Source organism: Heptranchias perlo, chromosome 1 (genome assembly GCF_035084215.1).
Source record: "Heptranchias perlo isolate sHepPer1 chromosome 1, sHepPer1.hap1, whole genome shotgun sequence".
Lineage (NCBI taxonomy): Eukaryota > Metazoa > Chordata > Chondrichthyes > Hexanchiformes > Hexanchidae > Heptranchias > Heptranchias perlo.
Window position 1 is genome coordinate 91,185,755 of NC_090325.1, and position 21,599 is coordinate 91,207,353.

General features: G+C 40.3%; 1 protein-coding gene across 2 annotated transcripts in view; it reads right to left on the minus strand.

Moving 5' to 3' along the window:
• The window catches only part of LOC137324233 (LIM and calponin homology domains-containing protein 1-like), a 409,488-nt gene that overhangs the window by 72,185 nt on the left and 315,704 nt on the right, over positions 1 to 21,599 (minus strand). Inside the window, exons 10-14 of one of the 2 annotated variants that reach the window (XM_067988389.1) lie at positions 18,250 to 18,561; positions 14,707 to 14,964; positions 11,550 to 11,909; positions 6,696 to 7,031; positions 839 to 874 (exon numbers count right to left, since the gene is read on the minus strand). In XM_067988389.1, the coding sequence (XP_067844490.1) occupies positions 839 to 874; positions 6,696 to 7,031; positions 11,550 to 11,909; positions 14,707 to 14,964; positions 18,250 to 18,561 (1,302 nt within the window). The remainder of the gene's footprint in view (positions 1 to 838; positions 875 to 6,695; positions 7,032 to 11,549; positions 11,910 to 14,706; positions 14,965 to 18,249; positions 18,562 to 21,599) is intronic. The other variant, XM_067988383.1, reaches the window with a different exon arrangement.

Below are 21,599 nucleotides of genomic sequence, written 5' to 3' on the forward strand. Positions count from 1 at the left end.
CAACAACAATTAAAAGCTGAAGGAATGAGATTCCACACTTGTAAAAGTTAATTTTCAATGCCAGAGAGGTTGATTGGCAGAAATTAAGACTTACCATGCCGTTAAAAAGGGTACTTAGACTGAAATGGACAAGCCCTAACTTTATGTGGCTAGTTTAGTTTGTATCTACTGCGCAAATACAGGAACTTAATGCTGTTCAATGCATTTGAATGGTGAGGCAGACAGCATCTCGAACAGCAACTTTCGGATTTTTGCGTTTAACCATGTATCTGCCCTCGCCTGAAGTTGCTGTGCAATTTGTGCAAAATAATGGTAAGCACTGTCAGCCATCAGCCTCACCGTTATTTTGACAGTAAATTCTGGCCCAATGTGTTCCAGGTACTGGTACTCCCCGCCCTACCCCCAAACCTTGTCCGAATTCCAGCGCGGCCCTTGTTTTCATTATGGGATGAGTTGATATTAAACTTAAAAGTTCCAGATGCCACATGCTGTACCAATTGCTTTAGAGGTTGTTCTACAAAGGTCTGTAAATGTATATACAGAGAAAACAGTAGCTTGGTAACAATTGGCATTCATTATTAAGGAATCCAATTTGGAAAGATCATTCTATATTCAGTTCTCCCTAAATCTGGTGTGATTTTTGTAAGTGAAATTCACCTGTTTCTTATAAAATGTATTGTTATCAGTAAGCCCCAGCTGTATGTGGCTACATATAGTCAAAGCAGTTAATCATACAAGCTCTAGGCAAACCCATTACTCTTGGTGGTTTAGTAAGCAGTTGCGAATACTGATCAAGCACATGCAATTCCACTCATTTTAAACGCAAGATACCACTTACCCTGTATCATCAGACAGGGCAGCTGTAGGACTGTATCTACAGGACCAAATATAAAGAACACATGGAACATTTACAATAAAACATGAGAAACATCAAAATGTGTAAAATTGAGATTTTCAAAAATGCACAATGGTAATTTGCTTGTGTAACAGGTGTTAAACGATTAGACTGATGGCAACTCCAGTCTCCCTGGGACAGTCAGTTACTTCGATTTTCAGTTCATAACGTAATTTATATTATATTTATAATATTACTCAGAAAACAGGAGTAGTCTAATTGCTGTAATATTAATTCTACAATACAAAAATAAACATCTAAAATATTTCCCTATTCTCTCTCCTACTTATATTACTTTAGCCAGGAATTTCTTCAGCAGTTCTCCCGATTAGCCACCGTAATGTCAACAGAAGATTGGCAAAACCCCCTGTTATATTTCCGCCAAACTTAAAGTGACCAATTGTGAGAACCCTCAGGGAAATGCCCAGTGTTTTACCTTAATGTTAGCATTTCATTGCCTAATCTATCTATTCTGACTCATTTCTAACTTTAAAGCTAATTTTTAAACCATTTTTCTCTCTCTGGGTCCTGGCTTACACCATACAATTTGGAGGTTGATGTAAATTCAAAAACATTGGTTATTCAATGGTTGAAAGCTAATTTTAATCGCTGTTTTTTGAGCCAAATGCAAGCCAAAACTCATTCGAATGACAGGTCCAGTCTGATCTTTGATGTATAAAAATGTAAAGCAGGAAGGGGCTCTGTCTAATGTTCATACTCATCGGTAGTTTCTGGAGCCCAACAAACCCATCTGTGGAGCTGAAACATTGAAACAGGATTCCATTTGACAGCAAGATCAATGAAATATATATTTAATATAAGAAACGGGACTGGAAATTTATTTTTAATAATGTATTTCAGGGGCAGCACTATGGACAGTGTGAGAAGATACAAAATAGAGGGAGGAAAGAAATGTTGGAGGGCTGGTCACTCTTGGCCAAGTAGGATAGTTTCAAAGAGGTACTGACCGCAATCAAAAAGCAGAACAATCTCCACTTCAGTTGATGATGGTTTTAGGTGTGGGGGGAGCCAGATATGGGAACGTGAAGAAAAAAGACTTTAATAGACCTCAAAACACAAATGAAATAAACTATTTGTGTATTGATATATACTGTTTGTTATGGCTCAGTAAATAGTAGCCTTAACTACACTTTCCAATTTTGCACAGATATTTTGAGTTAGAAAGGAGTCAATTTTGCATTTAGACTAATCAGAAGTAAATTATATTTAATTAGCACAAATATTCAAATGCTATTCTATTTTGGGGTTTTTAATTATACCAATATGTATAGTTCCAACACAGCTTAATTTATAATTACAATTCAGATGCTGAGCTAGTCAATATCTCAAGATCTCCAGGTACAGCAACAAGACTTGTTTTGTGAATTACCTGATCAATATTGCACAGAACAGAAGCACTTGGTGCCATCTTGTTTCCAGAGGCCTATATGGAATTGACTGACTGAATTAGGACAAGTAATTAAGATCTTGTGACTTCTGGTATAACAATTACACTACTTGTGCATCTTGAGCTTAAAGTTTCTGAATTTTAGGGAAAAGTCTATTTTTTAATGGAGCTAATGTACAAATGGAAAGTAGTCTAATTAGAACAATTAATTAATCTCTTACAGCAATTTGAGTACAACCAGCAAGGTTCATGAAGACTGTAGTTACAATCTGTATGTTATTAATGAAAGCATGAAAATGTTCACGTCAACTACCCCAATCATTGCACGTCCTGGTCCTCCTACTGTTGTACTTTGTCCTGTTACACAGCAAAGTGATGAATGACTTAAATTATCACAATGAAATTTCTTGTCTCCAGATGTTGCAAAGGTCAGATTCCACCGGAATGAATCAACAATAACCAATCAAGAAATTATTACAAATAAATGGAAAATGCCCATGCAAAACATTAAGCCCTGAATTTAATATGTACAATACAATTTCACCTCTTGCTTTCAAAATACTTGTCATGGAAACTTTTTGAATGACATAAATTAATAAAGAGTGAACTAGATGAAATGAAACACATTGTTAAGTTCACAATGGTGATTGATCCCTTTAAATCACTTATTATTGATCATGTGTTCACATAAAGTCAGCGATCATGTAACTCTTTTAAAAAAAAAATTGACAGCTGTCAAGTTCTCCCCATCACATATTTTGTACAGTGTGTTACCTCCTGTTAATATTCGCAGCAAGTTTTCAGAACAAAATTTTCTATCAAACACAAGATAATGTAGTATCAGAACATTCTTACAATGCTTATTAGTTACCAAGCAAAAAGTAGGAAATAAGTAATGCAATAAAGCTGATCCATGTAAGTATACCTGATCGTTTTAACTCTTGATATCCCAGCTGCCCATGAGCAATGCATCATAAAATTCTACAGCCCACCAATACCTTACCTAACGTGGTCTATTCTCTGAAATCATTTGAATATCTAATTAAACATGAGCTGATCTCCCGTGATGTTGTTCATGAACAAAAAAGGAATGCATTTCTCTCCTCCTTTAACTATCTCTCTGCATGTCTCCCACTCTCCAATTGTTTCTGTCTTCGTGTTTTTTGTTAGTATTTCATGCTTTCTGCATCCCTCTTTTTCTCTATCTGTTTGACTCTCACAAACATTCCTTTTTGTTGTCTATGTATCTCTGTTCAGCTACAATTGATTTTTCTCCTTTCTCATTCCACCTTTCTCTAAATGCATTCTTCCAACTGTTTACTCTCTTATATATGCCTATCACTCATCGTGTATGCCTCTCTCTATGTTCATATTCGCACAGATACATAAATTCACATAAATAACCCAACACAATCAGACTCACACTCGTAAACTTACATTCAGACACAAATTCAGATTCACATTTATCAAGTTTTTTTTGTACAGAAATATTTGGGTAATTTAAGAGAAATAGGAACATAGGAACAGGAGTAGGCCATTCAGCCCCTCGTGCCTGCTCCGCCATTTGATAAGAACATGGCTGATCTGTGATCTAACTCCATATACCTGCCTTTGGCCCATATCCCTTAATACCTTTGGTTGCCAAAAAGCTATCTATCTCACATTTAAATTTAGCAATTGAGCTAGTATTAATTGCCGTTTGCAGAAGAGAGTTCCAAACTTCTACCACCCTTTGTGTGTAGAAATGTTTTCTAATCTCGCTCCTGAAAGGTCTGGCTCTAATTTTTAGACTGTGTCCCCTACTCTTAGAATCCCCAACCAGCGGAAATAGTTTCTCTCTATCCATCCTATCCGTTCCCCTTAATATCTTATAAACTTTGATCAGATCACCCCTTAACCTTCTAAACTCTAGCGAATACAACCCCAATTTGTGTAATCTCTCCTCGTAACTTAACCCTTGAAGTCCGGGTATCATTCTAGTAAACCTACGCTGCACTCCCTCCAAGGTCAATATGTCCTTCCGAAGGTGCGGTGCCCAGAACTGCTCACAATACTCCGGGTGCGGTCTAACCAGGGTTTTGTATAGCTGCAGCATAACTTCTGCCCCCCTTGTACTCTAGTCCTCTAGATATAAAGGCCAGCATTCCATTAGCCTTCTTGATTATTTTCTGCACCTGTTCATGACACTTCAATGATCTATGTACCTGAACCCCCAAGTCCCTTTGGACATCCACAGTTTTTAACTTTTTACCATTTAGAAAGTACCCTGTTCTATCCTTTTTTGATCCAAAGTGGATGACCTCACATTTGTCTACATTGAATTCCATTTGCCACAGTTTTGCCCATTCACCTAATCTATCAATATCCCTTTGTAATTTTATGTTTTCATCTACACTGCTTACAATGCCACCAATCTTTGTGTCATCGGCAAACTTAGATATGAGACTTTCTCTGCCTTCATCTAAGTCGTTAATAAATATTGTGAATAATAGATCAACCTGATTTTACAAAATCTGTTTCCGGCAAGGGGCCTTGACTGCGGGGGCCCATATTGGCTTGCTGCCAATGATATCTTGCCCATTAAAATTAGTGGATAGAAAATCATAGGGAGTGTGCTCTCGAATTCCTGATATGTGCCCCTAGTGGATGAGTATCCCTGCCGGTACAGCAATGTCATAAAACCTCTCCAAATATGTGTGAACAGTCCCGAATGGTCACAATTCGGAAGGTTTCTTAGTGAAACTGCAATCTACAGACAAGGATACCTGCATCATGACAACACAATAGGGTAAATTCAGTGATCCTGTGCTCCCAACTAGGAACCACACTGGAAGAGAATGCAGGTCAGAGTTAGAGATATGACTGTGCAGCTCCAGTTCTCCAACCCACAATCTTTTCAAGTGCAGCTCCCCAGTGGGAATGTGGGATCACTGAATTTACCCCTAAAGTCAAGTTCTAAAAATAAAATTTGTTCAGATAACAGGCGAGAATAAGTACACAAATTCACCTGTTATGCATGCTGTATCCTGAAAATTATATTTCAGTTTTGTTACTCTTTGAGACTACCTATCTATCCTTAACAGTTGGAGGAAGCACAACTGAATTACGCAAGACTAACTGCCTAAAATACTGTCCCACCACAGATTGTATACTTAGTGTCCACTGAGCATAATTATAATGGACTAGGAATTAAAGTTCCATCTTTAGTGCTCCCAGCACAATTGTTGCTGATTGATTTTCCAGCTAATAATTTTAATGGCGCATGCCCGAATTCTTGATACGTGCTCCAGGTACGAATAGGTCTGTGTCAGGAGCACTAAAGATAAAAATTTGTGTGTAATATGGGATTATTTACTTAAACATTTGCCTACAATGCAGCATATTGACATATAATAAAATTTGAACAGTTAAAAAATATATACACATGTTAACCACTCAAAATATCCATGGAAGGAAGCCCTTACACAAAGTGGATTGTTCCATGATGAACTTATAGCTAGTGGTTCATAACTGGCACGTGCCACTGCTGGAATGTCAAAGTAAGTTCCAAATATCAGAGACATAATGCCCAACAATAGTTCTGCCTGAATTAAAACTTTTCCCTACTTCATTTCAGAATTCTACCTGGTCACAACATTTGTCAGCGTGCTATGTTCATAATCGTTGTATAAACATGATGCCCAATAAGAATTCAGTAGTTTTACATGAAATAAATCATTTGCAACATCAGGTGACATTAACTGTGGTTTTTGTGATTCACTTAAAGTCCAAATGTACACTACTGACATGCCCATTATCTTTAAATGTGATAAAGAGATCTGTGCGATTACTGATGTCCCTCAGTTGCCCTTCGTTACTGTGTGTTATGCTTCGAAATGCTGGTTAGATCTATGGTAGGAAAAGACATTTTGCATAGAACTCTTCTACATGGGGCAATTGGACACTGGGCAGCACACCCTATTTCTGATGTCAGTAGAGCAGAAGTGCTTTATTTATAGGGACTGGTATAACATTACATTAAAGTAACTGCCCCATGTAATAAAAGTTTTAATAGCTCTAGGACAAAGGAATTTCCAAGGTGCAGAAAAATATCACAAACTGTGTGTTAAAACATAACAAGCCACTAAATTAAAACATTGATTTTCACTGCTATAGATAGTACATGAAAATACAGTCCCATGTACTTTTTATTATTTTTGCAAATGTTTCTATAATGGCACTCCAACAGTTCATGATGAGCAAGGTGGCACACAGACCAAGACAAATTCAAACACGTGCTAAGTGTTACTTGTTTCAGCGCAGGCGTTTGCACACTTGTAATTAGTTCAGTTTAAGTGCACTTCAGGCTCCAGCATCACAACAAACATTCAGCTAATAAACAAAAAAGCTCACGTCCACAGAGATTCATCTTTATGTTTTCTCATTTTCTTTGCATCATTTTCAGGTCCTTCATTAATTCCGCTCTTTGACTGGCCCTGCTGTGAACTGGGGACTGGGAGAAATTGATTAAAGGCACTGCTCTGCTTGTAGGTGCCTTTTATCCGTCGGCTCATCATGTCATCTTTCTCTAGATCTGGGGCCCTCTCGTCTTCATCTTTATCTTCCTCGCTGGAATCGTGAATGCTTTCATTCAGAGTTACAGTGTGGACAACCACGACAGGAGAAGGGGATCTTCGAAAATACTCAGCTGTGCATGTATTACTAAGAAAAGTTTCTTCTGATTTACAGCTATGGAAGAAGAGGTAAATTAAGGAAAGAAGGAAGGCACTAACTAATAGAAAATAAGGTAACCACACAACAAAATGGTTAGATTGGAGATAAAACATTCACTTAATGTGTACAATCTACTGGATAAAGCTTCTGTGAATAAAGACTAAAAAAAATTTGTTATTTTTAAGTGTTTTGGGAAAATGGGATGCTGCTAGGATATTATATTAAGCTGGTGGTTATCATGGGGATGGTGACCATTACCGTGGTTGCAGGGATGGATCTGGAACTGGATCCTAAATTATGTCTTTTGGGTCTCGTCCAAAAGAGTGTCTTCTCTGATTTGCAATCACAGCATGATCCATGGGACTGTGCAACAGCAAGGAGTCAATACATTCAGAAGCAGAGGGAGAATGAGTACAAAAATAGCAGGAAAAACACAAACAAAAACTCATTAAGGATTAAATAGAATGAGTTAGGAATGAAATTCATGGTGAAGTCTAAATTGGCTGAATTCTTGGTTTGGGGGGAGGTTACTGGTTTAATTGTACAGAGGTTAGTTTGATCCTTGGGTTCTAGATGATGAGGCTTAGTTCTCAACGCAAGGGAATTACTTTCTTTTTTTGTTGGGAATGGATTTGAGGTTAGACATCCCACAGCTGGAAATACACTTTTGTTACATGGAGAGTTGCTGATTAGTTGGTCAAGTATCACTTTCTTATGAACATGCAGTATTCTGCTTTATTCTACTAACACAATGTTATCACAATTCTCTGTAGGCAAGTGTATTTTATTCCATATTGTGAAAACTCAATTAAAACTCAATTATGAAAAAGCTACTGTATGAGGGAAATATTGGCTGGAAATCATTTTCGTTGGTCTTAGATTGGTTATACTAATACCGGTAGTTTTCTGTATTGCATAAAATTGGTACTACTGTAAAAAAAAATCAGAGTCAAACAAAGTTATGCACAAAGTTTATGCTCCTACTAATTTCTCCCTAGGACATCAAAATGTCATATATAATGAAGTGATATAACAACACTATACCACTCATATTAAATATATACACATATTAGAAATGCCTGTTTACTAGTGATAGTAGTACAAATATTGTAACATAAAATATGTATAGAATTAGCAACACAGCACTAATGGCAAATACATTTGGACCTTATTAGCATGCGGCCAGTGAGCTGCGAGCGCTGAAAGGGCGCTCCGAGGCACTCGCCAGTCGGAGTGGGCACGAAATTGGGCAGCTCTTGCTCCTCCTGGCCCCACAAAAATGTAAACAAAAAATTTCGGCAAATTTTGGAATGGTCCGCAGTGGTCCCTTTAAGGTCCGCTGGCTAGGCAACTCCACACCAGGAACCAATGGGTCAGGCGTACGTTGCACATTCCCCACCCGTTAGTCCACAAAAATTCTTTCGTGGTCCTGGGTTGGGTTAAACAAAATGGAGAATTTGAACCAAGGCTACTTGCTCACCATTAATGATAACAATATTCAATTAATTTACACTACAACTGAAGAGGTTTTGCTTCACACCAATGCTACAGTTATAGTGTAAGTGCAGCCTAAATAGTCAACTTGACCTGACCCAGGAGCAAAGTGGAGTCAGACTCCCTGACGGAGTCTGTTCGGCCCTTTACACTACACAAGTTCAGCGCAGGCAGAACCAAAGCTGCTTTACATGCACTTGAAGAATACATACAATAAACTTAGAATGATATAATTAACTTAGTACTGCAGAGATCACAGTAAGTGTTCCTCTGACACTGATATTTTAGAATGAGCAGAAAGCTAGCTCAAACTGTTAGTGATATTAAATATCTAGCGTTTTAAAATCCATTAATGGATTCTATTTAATATGGTCCATAATTTGCAAATTCCATCTAGTGCTAATTGGTTCAGCACTGCAATTTTAATTCCTGGTGCAAAATTTCCTAATACATAGACTGCTCCATCATTGTCACACAATCCTGAAGCAGCATTTAATCTTGTTTTCTAGTAGATTATTGACAGAAAAACTCTACACCCCACAACACCATGTGAATTACAAACACAGTGAATAATCTTTTATTAAGGTTTATCTTCTTGTCGAATTTCTCCAATGGAAATTGTCAAACTTAATTTAAGACAGTAGTCTTGTTGTGGTAACATAGTCTAATGAATGAATTAGTGAATGCCAAAGATCAAAATATGGTGGGAAACCAAAGTTTGGGTGATAAGGAACTATCGATCAATCAGCATGAGGTTGAAAGGTCAGGTCTGTTCCCATTCACTGTATGGTAGAATACCACAGTAATCTGCTTCCTGTCATACATATCAATGGTTGTTGTAGTCTTGTGTCAGTGCACCACGCATCATTGTTTATTGGGTACCCAAGCAAGATTATTTCATCTCAGTTCTGACTGAATTTATATGGGTTTTTGACTTTTGTTAACCACACATACCACTCTTTGCAGTCCTTTATCCTCAGTATAATTCTTGCAGGTCTTTCTAGCAGCTGGGGTCAATTTTCTGAGATATTTGTCCTTGTTATAGTTGTCAGTTGCAACCAGTTGTTATGCCACTTAGTATACAAAAATAGGAAATCCGCACCATCAACATTTTCTGAGGGCAATTGCTGGCTAGTGTTGACCTTCCATTTCACAAGTTCGTTCTCCCTAGTAATGATTGTGCCCAGGTAGGTACAATATTGAGAGATTCCTCGCCCCTGCGAGGGCAGAAAAAAGCATGTGCCTGTACAATTCTTTTATAATTCCACTAGAAGTTTTTAAGATAAAATACTATTTTTGAATTAAGCAGGTGAGGCCTAAGGAAATGTACTATTTTTACGAAGATTTCTACTGTTTCTCAGCTCCTCAGCCTTGTATTTCAATTGATCCTTAGCTGACTTTCAAGTCACCTGGCTGTACGTGGTTTTACCATTTTTAAAATTGCAGCAGCAATCTTTCCATTCTCCAGTGTATCATCTCTGTGGTAGCTTTCTCAGTACCATACAGGCCATATCTCCAATCTGCCTATCTTCAAATATTTATGATGACAAATTTATTGCCTCTAGCAATCCAGGAAAAAAAGTGAAAAAATAGACCATGAAAAAAATTCCATGGCCTAATCTTATTTAAAGAAATATCAAACAATATAAAGCAAAGATAGATCAGACCTTTAGCAACATCCCTTGCTGTCCACTGAACAGGTCCGAGACACAAATTAATTGAGTAAACTCTCCCTTGAGAAGCTGCCTCAGCTGGATCAGCAAGAGCTTTTGTTTTTGCCATGTGTGCCATGGGTGTTCCTTATTACAGTACAGTTGCAACCAGATATGTATTTGCAAATTCTCCTTTTGATTAGCAGTACCTCAGTTATGCCCACTTTCAATCAAAGAACATGTCAGGAATGCTGTGTCAAAATGGACCTTACAAGTCTACTATAAACAAAGTTAAGAGTTGCCAATATGTCAATATTGAGGCTGTAAGAAGAAAAAACAATAATTGTTTGTGCTCCATAAATCTGGCATAAGGGGTGAAAAGGAAGAAAAGAAAAGATTTTGCAATGAGTTTGTACGAAGCAGTGTGGGCTATCACAGATATGCTTGGCTAGAAAGCCTAATGTGTGACATTATTCTTGAACTAGTTTGAGGGAAAGGTGACAATGGAGCAGTAGGTGAGCAACAAATGCCCTCTTCAAATATGAAGTATCATAACTTGCTATGATTTACTACAAACTTCTGAAAGAAAATGAGCTTTTACTGGCCTTGTCCATGGAAGAGCAGCAGAAGGTCAATCATATGCCTTGTTCATCATGGTGGATAATATCTTGTAGCATTAGAAGTAATGTCATTCATTTTTTGGGGAGGTTGTTGTGGAGGGGGAGATTATACCTTACACCTCATTTTCTGGATGTTGATAATCAGCTGTGTTATATGTCTTTATTATAAATAAGTATATTTTAAGAAGGAACGTTTTGACTGCCCATAGCCAGCAGAGAGAGATGTGTCTGATGTCCCAAAAGTTCCAAATGGTACCGAAACAATCCAGTGCAATATTTCCCATCATACAGCAACATATTTTCTAAAATTACAAATGGTGTCTAAAAGAATGTATAAAGTAAACAAAATGTATCCCAATCATACTTTAAAAAGAAAAAATTGCAGTTCAGGAATAAATGAAACATAACTAAGCTGTTAAAGAAACAGACACAATTGGGCAAACTCTAGTGAAGTGGTTAATGCTTACAACTGAATCCTCTGGCAGCATAAATGAGCAGTCTAGGCTACTGCACAGCCCATGTTCACATTTGTTATTATTGAAAACACACATCTAACTATCTACATTACAGAAGGCTGAAGTCTCAATAACACAAAACTATTTATAAAGCTAGGACTGATGAACAAAGAACAGTTGCACAAGATGGGAGACCTCAGCCTTACATTGCAAACGTCATGCTTTATTAAGAACTGCAATCACACCACATGCAACTGAAAATGTTGAACCACGTTTTTGATCCAGACAAGCTGGAGAGGTGGCACTATGTACCTGAGCTCATTTTGGGAGGTAAGACTGACCTCGCTGTCAGCAATGACTTGGGATTTACGGACAACTGCCGAAGCTACTGAGGGTAAGAGATGGCAGGTGTAGGCCTTGATAGTGTAGCTATCTACCTCTTCCTCTGACTCACTGTCTGGGTCAGCCCTGGCGATGCTTAGCTTCTCCCAACGTTGCTGATCTATCTCCGTCACTGGGCCAAAGTGCACAAAGCGCTGGCAGCTGCCTGAAGCACTTTTACTGCTTCTTGCCTTTCGACAGGCAAGGTCATCTTGAGCTGTTTTCACTACTTCAATTTCAGACATTGGCTTCACTTCTGAACAATTTCTAAGTGCCTTGGAAGTCTCCTCACTAGAAGAAGTTATGAAGAATGGAGAAAAATGAAGATTAGATGGAGACAACGCAGAGTTCACTAATCTCCTAATTGGTATTGGCTAAAAGAGAAAGTCACCCTTATTAACAAATATAAATAAATTACTACCAAACGGAATCATCTGCCAAGTCTTCTGAACAGTGCAGCTCCACTGTTAGGAAATCCAGCTTGTTGTATTGCCATTATTTATGCGCAAATGCTACAGCAACTTCAGATGAGGGGCAGATGTGCGGTTAAATGCGGATGTGCAAAACTTTCTGTCCGAGTTATGCCGTTCCCCTGTTAGCTTCGCGAATACGGCATTTCGCTGTCACCATTGAAATGCATTGAATGTCGAGAAGTTGCTGTATTTGTGCGGTAGATAAGAACTAAACCCACCACAGAAAGTTAAGCCTTGTCCATTCCAGTCTAAATACCCTTTTAACAACGTGGTAAGTGTTAATTACTGCCAGTCAAACTCCCTGGCACTGAAAATTAATAATTACAAGTGTGGATTCTCATTCCTTCAGGTTTTAGTTGTTGTTGGATATTTTAAAAATGTAAAATGTAAAATTTTTAAAAAACTTTTCCTTTCTGTCTCTTTTTTTTCTCTCTCCCTTAATCCAATCTTTCTTTCTCTCCCTTTATTTCTCTTTTTGTACCTAATTTGACATTGAATTCATCCACTCTAATTTACACTTCCTTCTCCGTCCTTGCACTGTTTATTTTACAATCCTTCAATGTGATTGGTTTAGGAGGTACACAGTTGCTTGCTCTGTACACTCAGGTCCCAGATGCCCTGTTTCCCTTGCTGCAAAGTTATCAACTCGCACTTTCAGTAACTTGCCATGCAAAAAATTTAAAGACCTAAATGTGCATGGGCAAGTCTAACTAACGGCAGACACAGTTAGATGCCCAGCTACAGAAAATTATGGCCCATTAATTTTTTTCAGCCACACAGGCTGTGAGATTGTATCTTCCTCTACCTGCATGCTAACTGCATTGAAAGCGTTTAATGTAAAACCTCTCAGGTCTGCATATGTTGCAATACCATTGCAATTAAGTCCAATGATTTATTTCACTGTTGACAAATTTTGTCCACAATGAAGTCCAGAGGCAGACAGAAATGGAGACAAAATGTCACTGCCAATGGAAGCAAAAATGGAACTGCACCCTAGCATGTGTCACTGCCTTCAAGAGAGATTTGGCATTGAGCAAATTCTAGTGCATCTCCCAGAGGCTGACAGAACAGTAGCAAAATATAAAGGCCTGCTGTAAGTCACCAACTGTCCTCTTGATTAAAGTTGCCGCATGGCCTGGGACGATCAGCGAAAAAATTTATTTTGAAAAAAATAGAGAACATTACCCAAAAAGGGTCTATATTTGTGCATGGAGTAAATGGTATATATTTATTAGCATGGAGCCAAAATTCTTATTCTTCACTAGTTCAGTGAAAAAATAGATACAAGTAGGAGGTGTGTGCCCTTTCACTAACATTGACAAAGATAGGAATTTTAGTCTACAAGAACACCTCAGTCCAGATAGATGTCCTTATTTTTGAAGCAGACTGGGTTAAAGGAACACTAATGGTTGCATGCTTAAAGATAAAAGAGATTTTGCCCATGATTAAGCTGACTCACCCAAATTGATTTTACTTTATTAGTGTTGAAAATATTTTCATTTCAGGACCTGCATGTGTGGAGGGAGTGTACAGAATGGTTACCACCATTAGACCCACTTCACTGGGCATCACAGTGGACGGAATGGGAAGCAATCACAGGAGAAAGGATACTTAATGGCAGTGATCACTACTGATTTCATCTACATATATGAACCTAAATATTAATTTTGAATAGTGATAAAACATTTTAAAGGTGATACTTGGGTAAGGAGCCTTTTGGTAGTTTATTTTTGTTCTCAAGATGATTGCTGTCAGTGCTGCAGGATCGAATGCTTTTCTACCTCTTGTTTCTCCAGGTTAGGTGTAGTAAGCCCACTAAAGAGTAAAGCTGCTTGTTCTCTTTCCTAGCAGTATTCTTTAACCACAGCTCATCAGAGCAACCCTATTACAATAGGGTGATACTTCTGATTCACACAACAGCCATCTGTTTAGGCCTCTCTAAGACTGTCAACTTATTGACAACCAGTGCAGTTACTGGCAGTTTTGTATTATAGCTCTACACATACTAAGAATAGTGTTGAGAATGGACACATTTATTTCATTTAGTATCCTTAAAACCAGCAAAGGGTTGAGACTTTCATTCCATCAGTTGCCTGGATTGAGACAGTGATTCCAGGATGAAGGGACAATGTACTAATTCATGTGCAACAGTCTCCCATGGTTGTCTCAGTTGATTACAAGTAATTTTGTGTTGTTTTATCTTTTTAAAATGTAGGCTTGGTGCTCTTTTAAGAAATGCTTTAAGTTAAACAATATAATGTGATCTACAACAAATGATAATGGGCTGTGTAGTGTTTTTATTTGTTTCTTTGGGGGAAGGATAATGTGCTGGAAGGAATTTGATGTGAACGCTGCACCATTAGTATTTAATAACAATGCTGTATCATAATGGACCCAGCCACATTAAAAATAAAACAAGTATTTCTATAATTAACTGAGGTTCTTAAACAGGCAGTCATTACTTTTAAAATTGTACTTGAAAAAGTATGTTCAGATTAAGAAAATATATGTTATTCAATAGCTAAAAATATATTTTAAAAAAGGAAAATATGAAAGACCAGCTTTGTCTATGCTGATTTCTATTAGAAACAACAGAAGGGGAGGTAGGTAACAACCTGGTGTCAGTGGAAACCTTGAGCCTCTCCCATATTTCCATATCAGCTGGCGTGATAGAGGAATGAATGAAGGTGTGAGGCTCTTGCCGACTAGTTAGACCACCCAGGGCCTTTCGTCGAGCCAGATCATCGCGCTCTATATCTGGGGTTTTCAGCTGCTCTTCCTCTTCGGGCTCGTTGTGCTGCTGTGACTCCAGGAGCACACTTGCTTTTTGTGGGATAACCACCTCGCTCTCTGTAGCTTGAATATGACTTTCACTGAACAATTGTACGCAGGTCAAAGGAGGAAAAAAACAGAATATCAAGTGAGAAGAGAGAAAACAAAAAGATATGAAGTGAAGTTTTGTGGTGAGCGCCGGTTTGCAATAGGTTAGTGAGGTAGAACGGGAGCAGGGAGAAAGGTGGCTGAAAAGATACTTCAGTTGCACATTATTGGGAATGAAAACATATGGGGGCGTGACATTCGACTTGGGTGGGGACACAAAAAGGGCGGTATCGCATCTGCCGCCAGTTATACGCCTCCCGCCGTATTCAGCTCCATTTGCCCAAGTTGAATTTCACCCCCAACAAGTTAACTAAAGGGATTCGATAGGGTAGATACAGAGAAACTATTTCCTCTCGTGGGGGAATCCAGAACAAGGGGGCATAATCTTAAAATTAAAGCTAGGCAAGTTAGGAGTGAAATCGGGAAGTATTTTTTTCACACAAAGGGTAGTGGAAATCTGGAACTGTCTCCCCCAAAATGCTGGGTCAATTGAAATTTTCAAGAGTGAGATCGATAGATTTTTGTTAGGTAAGGGTATCAAGGGATATGGAGCAAAGGAGGGTAAATGGATTTGAAGTACAGATTATCCATAATCTAATTGAATGGCACAGGCTCGAGGGGACAAATGGCCTGCTCCTGTTCCTATGTACCTCGTCATGAAAACATAACCATTTTTTTTGTAAAAGCCAGGTATTCACCCAGAAACTGAAAACTTGCATGGCCTACTCTCATCTGCAGTAATTATCTTTCTCAGCATCTACTAATCATAATTATGGACTTAAGCCAATTCTGTCTGAATTTAATTCACAGCCAGACAGAAGGGGGTAAATTTTAACTTCCAGCCCGGAAGGGAGCGGGGAGGGGGAAGATTTCCAGGTGTGAAACCTGAAGGTAAATGCGAGATCGCGATCTTAATGAGACCCATCAAGGCACTTCCGGGTTTCGTGCCCGGCAGCCAGCCTGATTGACAGACTGGTTGGCTGTTAGACAGGAAAGCCTGCTGCAGCAGGCCGCAGCCAGGGATCAGAGGGAGGGAGGGATCATAGGCTGGGGAGAAGATCGGGGGGGTGGGGTCAGTGGAGAGGACTGGGGGGCGAGCTGAGGAAGAAATCAGGGGGCTGGGAAGAAGATTGGGGGGCTGAGGAAGAGATCGGGGGCTGAGAAAGAGATCGGGGGCTGAGAAAGAGATCGGGGGCTGAGAAAGAGATCGGGGGCTGAGAAAGAGATCGGGGGCTGAGAAAGAGATCGGGGGCTGAGAAAGAGATCGGGGGCTGAGAAAGAGATCGGGGGCTGAGAAAGAGATCGGGGGCTGAGAACAAGATCCGGGGGCTGAGAACAAGATCCGGGGGCTGAGAACAAGATCGGGGGGCTGAGGAATAAATCAGGAGGCTGAGAAAAAGATTGGAGGTCGCTGGAGGTCGGGTGAAGAATCGGAGGTAGGTGAGGTCCACCATGGGGGAGGAGGGGGTGCGGTCAACCATTGGGGGACAGGCCGATCGTGGGGGTCCTGTCGGCCAGGTGAACTTGCTGGGCCTGGATGAAGCACTCCTGCTCCTCCAGGCCCACAAGCAGTGCAATAAAGGCACTCACCTCATGGATCCAGCCCTTCCTGCCTGCTTTCACCTGACGTGAATGGGAAGCGATGGGAAACCCAAACAGGTAAGATATATTCATTTAAGTTTTCCAATACACAAAATATTAAGTACCTCAAATATCTCAATGAGGTACATTGCCCTTTTAAGTATCGGCCCACCAGCTTTAAGTGGGAGCGAGGCATCCTGGTGTCTGCTCTCCACAGGCAGACAAACCTACCTGGGTTAAACTCAGAAGCAGGCTTGTTGGAGCTGGGGTACGGTCCTGCTCTGAAAATGGAGTATTTTTAATCCCCACCCGTTCTCGAGGGTTAAAATTTACCCCAAGATTTTAAATTGCAGATTGCAAATAAATTACAAAAGTCGTGCTTGGTGGAGAAGTGCTGAATGACCTGTACTGAGAAGGGAAGCAGAATTTCAAATGAACTCCCCACAGTGGCATTTCTCCTCCATTTGTTATGTATCTTTAGAACGTACTATCAATCTAAAGGGAATTTGATGGATTTGACTATTTGTTTAGCATATTTTGGATGTAAATATTTAAGCCGACTAAAATAGGAAACAGCAGTCCCGTTTACAGAGTGTCCGGCAGTTCAAAATAGCAGGGAAGCAATGACCACCCCTTGGATGCCCAAGGCCTGCCTGATGTGATTTTCAGGTGAGCCTATTTGTAACAGGCAGTGAGCAGAGTCACTCCAAACATGGCCTAGAACATCTTGGGATTTTGGGGGGCGGGGGGGAGAATGCTCCTCCTGGCCCCACAAAAATACTGCTGGGTATGCCCCCCGCCAGTGAGCCGCCCCCCATCTCCGCTTTTACTGCTGACCTTCGGCGTGACGTGTCCGTGGAGCCACTGGAATTGTCTCCCACTGTTTCAATGAGCTGCCTGTTATAACTTACTGAGCACTGGACAGCTCGTTGACCGTATTCTAACGAGACCTGAAGCTGAAAACGGGTCGGGCCTCCCGTTTCAATCCAACGGGCAGGCGTCACAGACACGCTGCCGACTTTGTGCAATTTCGGCTGATGGTTCAAAATCGGCCCCTCATTGTTTTGTTGATTTGCAAATTATACTTCAATGCTGAAACATTATACAATAATAGCAAATTTGCAAAGAAAAATGTGAAGCTGGAAATAACTTAAAAGAATACTTAGTGAATGCATCAATAAAATGAATGCTGCTCTCTCCCTCACGAAAAAGAACCTAATAAAGGAAAACACAAAAAGGAAGAGAAAAACACTAACAAGGTAACCAATAAATAAATACTCAAAAAATGGTTAGAGAAGAATATAAGAATGTACAAGACTGTAAGAGACCATTATGATCCATCTAGCCAGTCACAAAGTTCAAAAAAGTCATATATTACTCTGTCTCTCAGACACCTCAATTTCTTTCTCCAATAAATATCTATCCAGTTCCCTCTTAAATTTGCTGAAACTGTGGGGTACATGTTACCCGATGTGGACCTTGGGCAACCAGCCAGCGGAGCACACCCATTGACCACCCAATAGTCCCAGCAGGAGGCTCAATCCATTTTGAGGGCCGGGCCTGATTATAATTTGGCCAGCGGGCTGCCGGCGGATAAGTCGTTAAGTAGATTTTAGAGAGAGGTAGAGACAGAGAGAGAGAGCAGTAAGGTCGTTACATAGAAGGGAAGACTAATTTGTAGCTGGCGTAATGCACACCTGTTCATTTTCTGCTCTTTGCTTTGTGAAGCTCCAACAGCTCCATATGAGGATTGTTTAATACTCTCCCAGCGCTCCCTATCCTTTTTCGTGCATGGTCCAGGTAAGAATTGATTGAATGTAACTTTGGGCTTGGACTGATGGATTTGAGTTTTCCTCAAAGCAAGGTCATCTTTCTCAAGATCTGGAACCTTTTGTTCCTCTTCCTCGGACTCTGACTCGTTGTCCTGATAGCTTGTCAAAAATGTATTCTCCCTGCGGAGGATGATATCTGGAGTGGTTTGGCCACTGTTTTCATGGAGTTGTTTTTGTCTGCCGTATATAGGGGCAAAAGTTGTAAATATTTGTCATCCAAGAGAAACAAAAGCATTATTCAACACGGTAAATGTGAGGGGTGTGCTGTTAGAAGAAAATCTCCACACCAGAACCCACTACTCAAGTACCATGAACGCAACTGTCAGTATTCTCTACTTTTTTTATGACGAATTTTTTCTCATGCCTCACACAGTCCTCCGCAACTTTAGCTCCACTTTCATGCACAAGCCATTTTATTCTACATTGGCACTAAGGCACTAAGATACTACACCACTGGTGGGACCTTCCACACGGCGAAAATCGAAGGTATATCGCCCGTGATTTTCTGTACTTTGATTTCAATCATGCGCCCATGATTTTCCACTAAGCTGTTTTCTGCATGTGAGGTCAGATTGATGGCACAAAATCTTGGGAAATTTTACTCTTAAGTTTCTAAGGAGTCTATTACATCACTTATTATACAGCTCACAGCTAAAACAAATTATAAGGGTTTAGGTAATAGTTGATGCAGCCATTAATAACAGTCACTGTCAATCATTTAGAAATATACTAAATACATATTAGGGAATTAATTTCCCTATAACTTTCAGTGAAATAAAAGTCCCTGTCAATGCAGTACAGGTCATGTGCTACAATGTATGAGTCACATGGGACAATATCATCACAGTTTGAATTGTGATACACAGCTGTGGACATCTGGACCCAGAAATTCAATAGCACCCGAAAACAGACGCGCAGGGGGTGGGGCGCGTACCTGTTCATGTGGGCACATGGACAATGTGCAATTCGTGCTGGCAGCTCATTATAATGAGTCAGGCGTGCAGCCAGCGCTGCCCGTGCTGCTTATTGGATGCATGCCTGTTTATGGGGCAGGAAATCGGGAGTCTCTGATGCCACTTAAATGCACCCAGGACCTCTTAAAGGGAGGTACACTGTGGCTGGAAGGAAACTTCAGAAAAATAGCTGCAAGAGGCCCTGGTCCAGGTGATGGGAGATCCTGCTCCCCACAGGGTGCAGAAAGCCCTCCAGGCAACACCTCTGCCACCAGTGGGAAGGTGTTGCTGAGGAGGTCAATGGCAGGAGCTTAGCTCCTAGGACATGGCTGCAATGCCGAAAGAAGTTCAATGACCTCACCAGAGTTGTCAAGGTAAGAATACTGCTCTCTCACTCTCTGCTCACACCTCCACCCTCACGACTCACAATAATGCCCCCACCCACTTTCCTCCACTCTCCTACAATCACTGCGCCGCACTTTATTCCACCTCCTTCTCCTCATACTCACACAGTCTGTACCTCCTACTCTCACTACAATTGCAACCCACATTTCTTTATACCTCACATCTTGAATACAACATCTGCACTATTCCACCTATCATCCTAAGGGAGGACAGCAGGTGCCTCTCCCATAGAGCCAATGCAACTACCCTGGCCCACATTCTCAAAACAGCTCACATGGCTGTCACCAACACACTACCTTCTTTCTTTCAGGAGAAGGATGTGCAGAACATGAGGCAGGAGGCAGCAACCATAGGAGGCCGAGCCTCCCTGTACACCCTTTCCCCACTAGAGGAAGATGTGTGGGCCATCACAGGCAGAGGGAGAGCCATGGCCACTGCAAGTGGCAACGGAGGAGGAGACGTCACGCAGGGTTTCTTCATACCTTACCCTAATTTTACTTTCTTATTTCTATCTCATCCTACACACTCTGCATGAAAACTGCAGCTGCTTTCACCTATGTACCACTCCAGGAAATGGAGGCCAGCCTTCTTGAAGATGTAGCATCACTCGATCTGACCATAGCAAGCAGCAGCTCAGAGACTGGCACATGTGTACTTTAGAGAGTAGGCCAAAGGAGGGGTCTTCACCTGTTGACTCAATGGATACAAGTGTGCAGGAGCTAGGGCAGTGTGATAGGATGTCACAAGTGCCAGCTCACCAGAAGGTGAGATCACATACTAGCTCTGCTGCAGAGGACTCAGATGCTGACTTACTGCAGTTCAAACCAAATGATCCAGCTGTTGGGAGTCTGTCATGTGTTGCTGATATGTGCTGGTGGCAAAATTAAAATGACTAAAAATGGAATAAGTTCATCACTATACACCTGTATGTATTTTATACATTGACACAGACTTCAAGGATGAAATAATTCAAGTTTCATGCTACATGTTACTCTATGGGATACTTTCCAACTTCGTGATCCTGTGGGGAGTCTTGTTTACCAGCAGGTGCATGACGCAAATTTGGGCACATGCTGGTCAGCGCTGGTCCGGACTCGGAAAATCTACCCCAATATGGACTCCCAATAGGCGAGACTCCCCGTGGGCATGATGAAGTCAGAAAGTTAGATTTTATATGTAACACCCGTTCACCTACCTACCTGTACATTACTCTATTTTGTAACACACGTTTACCTAATATTAAAGGCAATTTTATTAGTTTGCACCCCCAGCCTCATCTGCTGAGAACACATATCGGGAATTTGAGCGCATACCCCTCATGATTTCCCATCCATTAAAATTTCCAATATGCATCTTGGTGGCAAGTTTCTGAGCTGGGAGTGAGAACTTGTAAAACTATGCCTATCATCTCCGATACATGACAAACCGAAGTGTACCATCTAAGTATATTTACTAATTGGTGACAGGGTTATGTCGCTACGTCAAGGCTTGTATCCTACAGTAACAAAAATTCTCAACATTTCTATCGAACTATTAGTTATACAGTGGTGTCATGCCGAGATGAGTAACCCAGCTCTGCCATATGGATAAATACACAGCAATGTCTGTAGTACATATCTATTGCGATTAAACTATTCACACACAGCACAAGAGTCATTATCTGAGAACTTTAATATATTCGTGCAGAAATTATTGCTTGATGTGAGTATAGTAACATGGCCAAAAAGTAAAGCTGTTAAGCTAAAATGAGCATCAATCAGCACACCGGGATTATACTGACACATTCCTTAGGCTCATCACTTATTCCTATTATACCATGTCAAAATCAATAATTCAAAATCATTAAATTAAAACCAC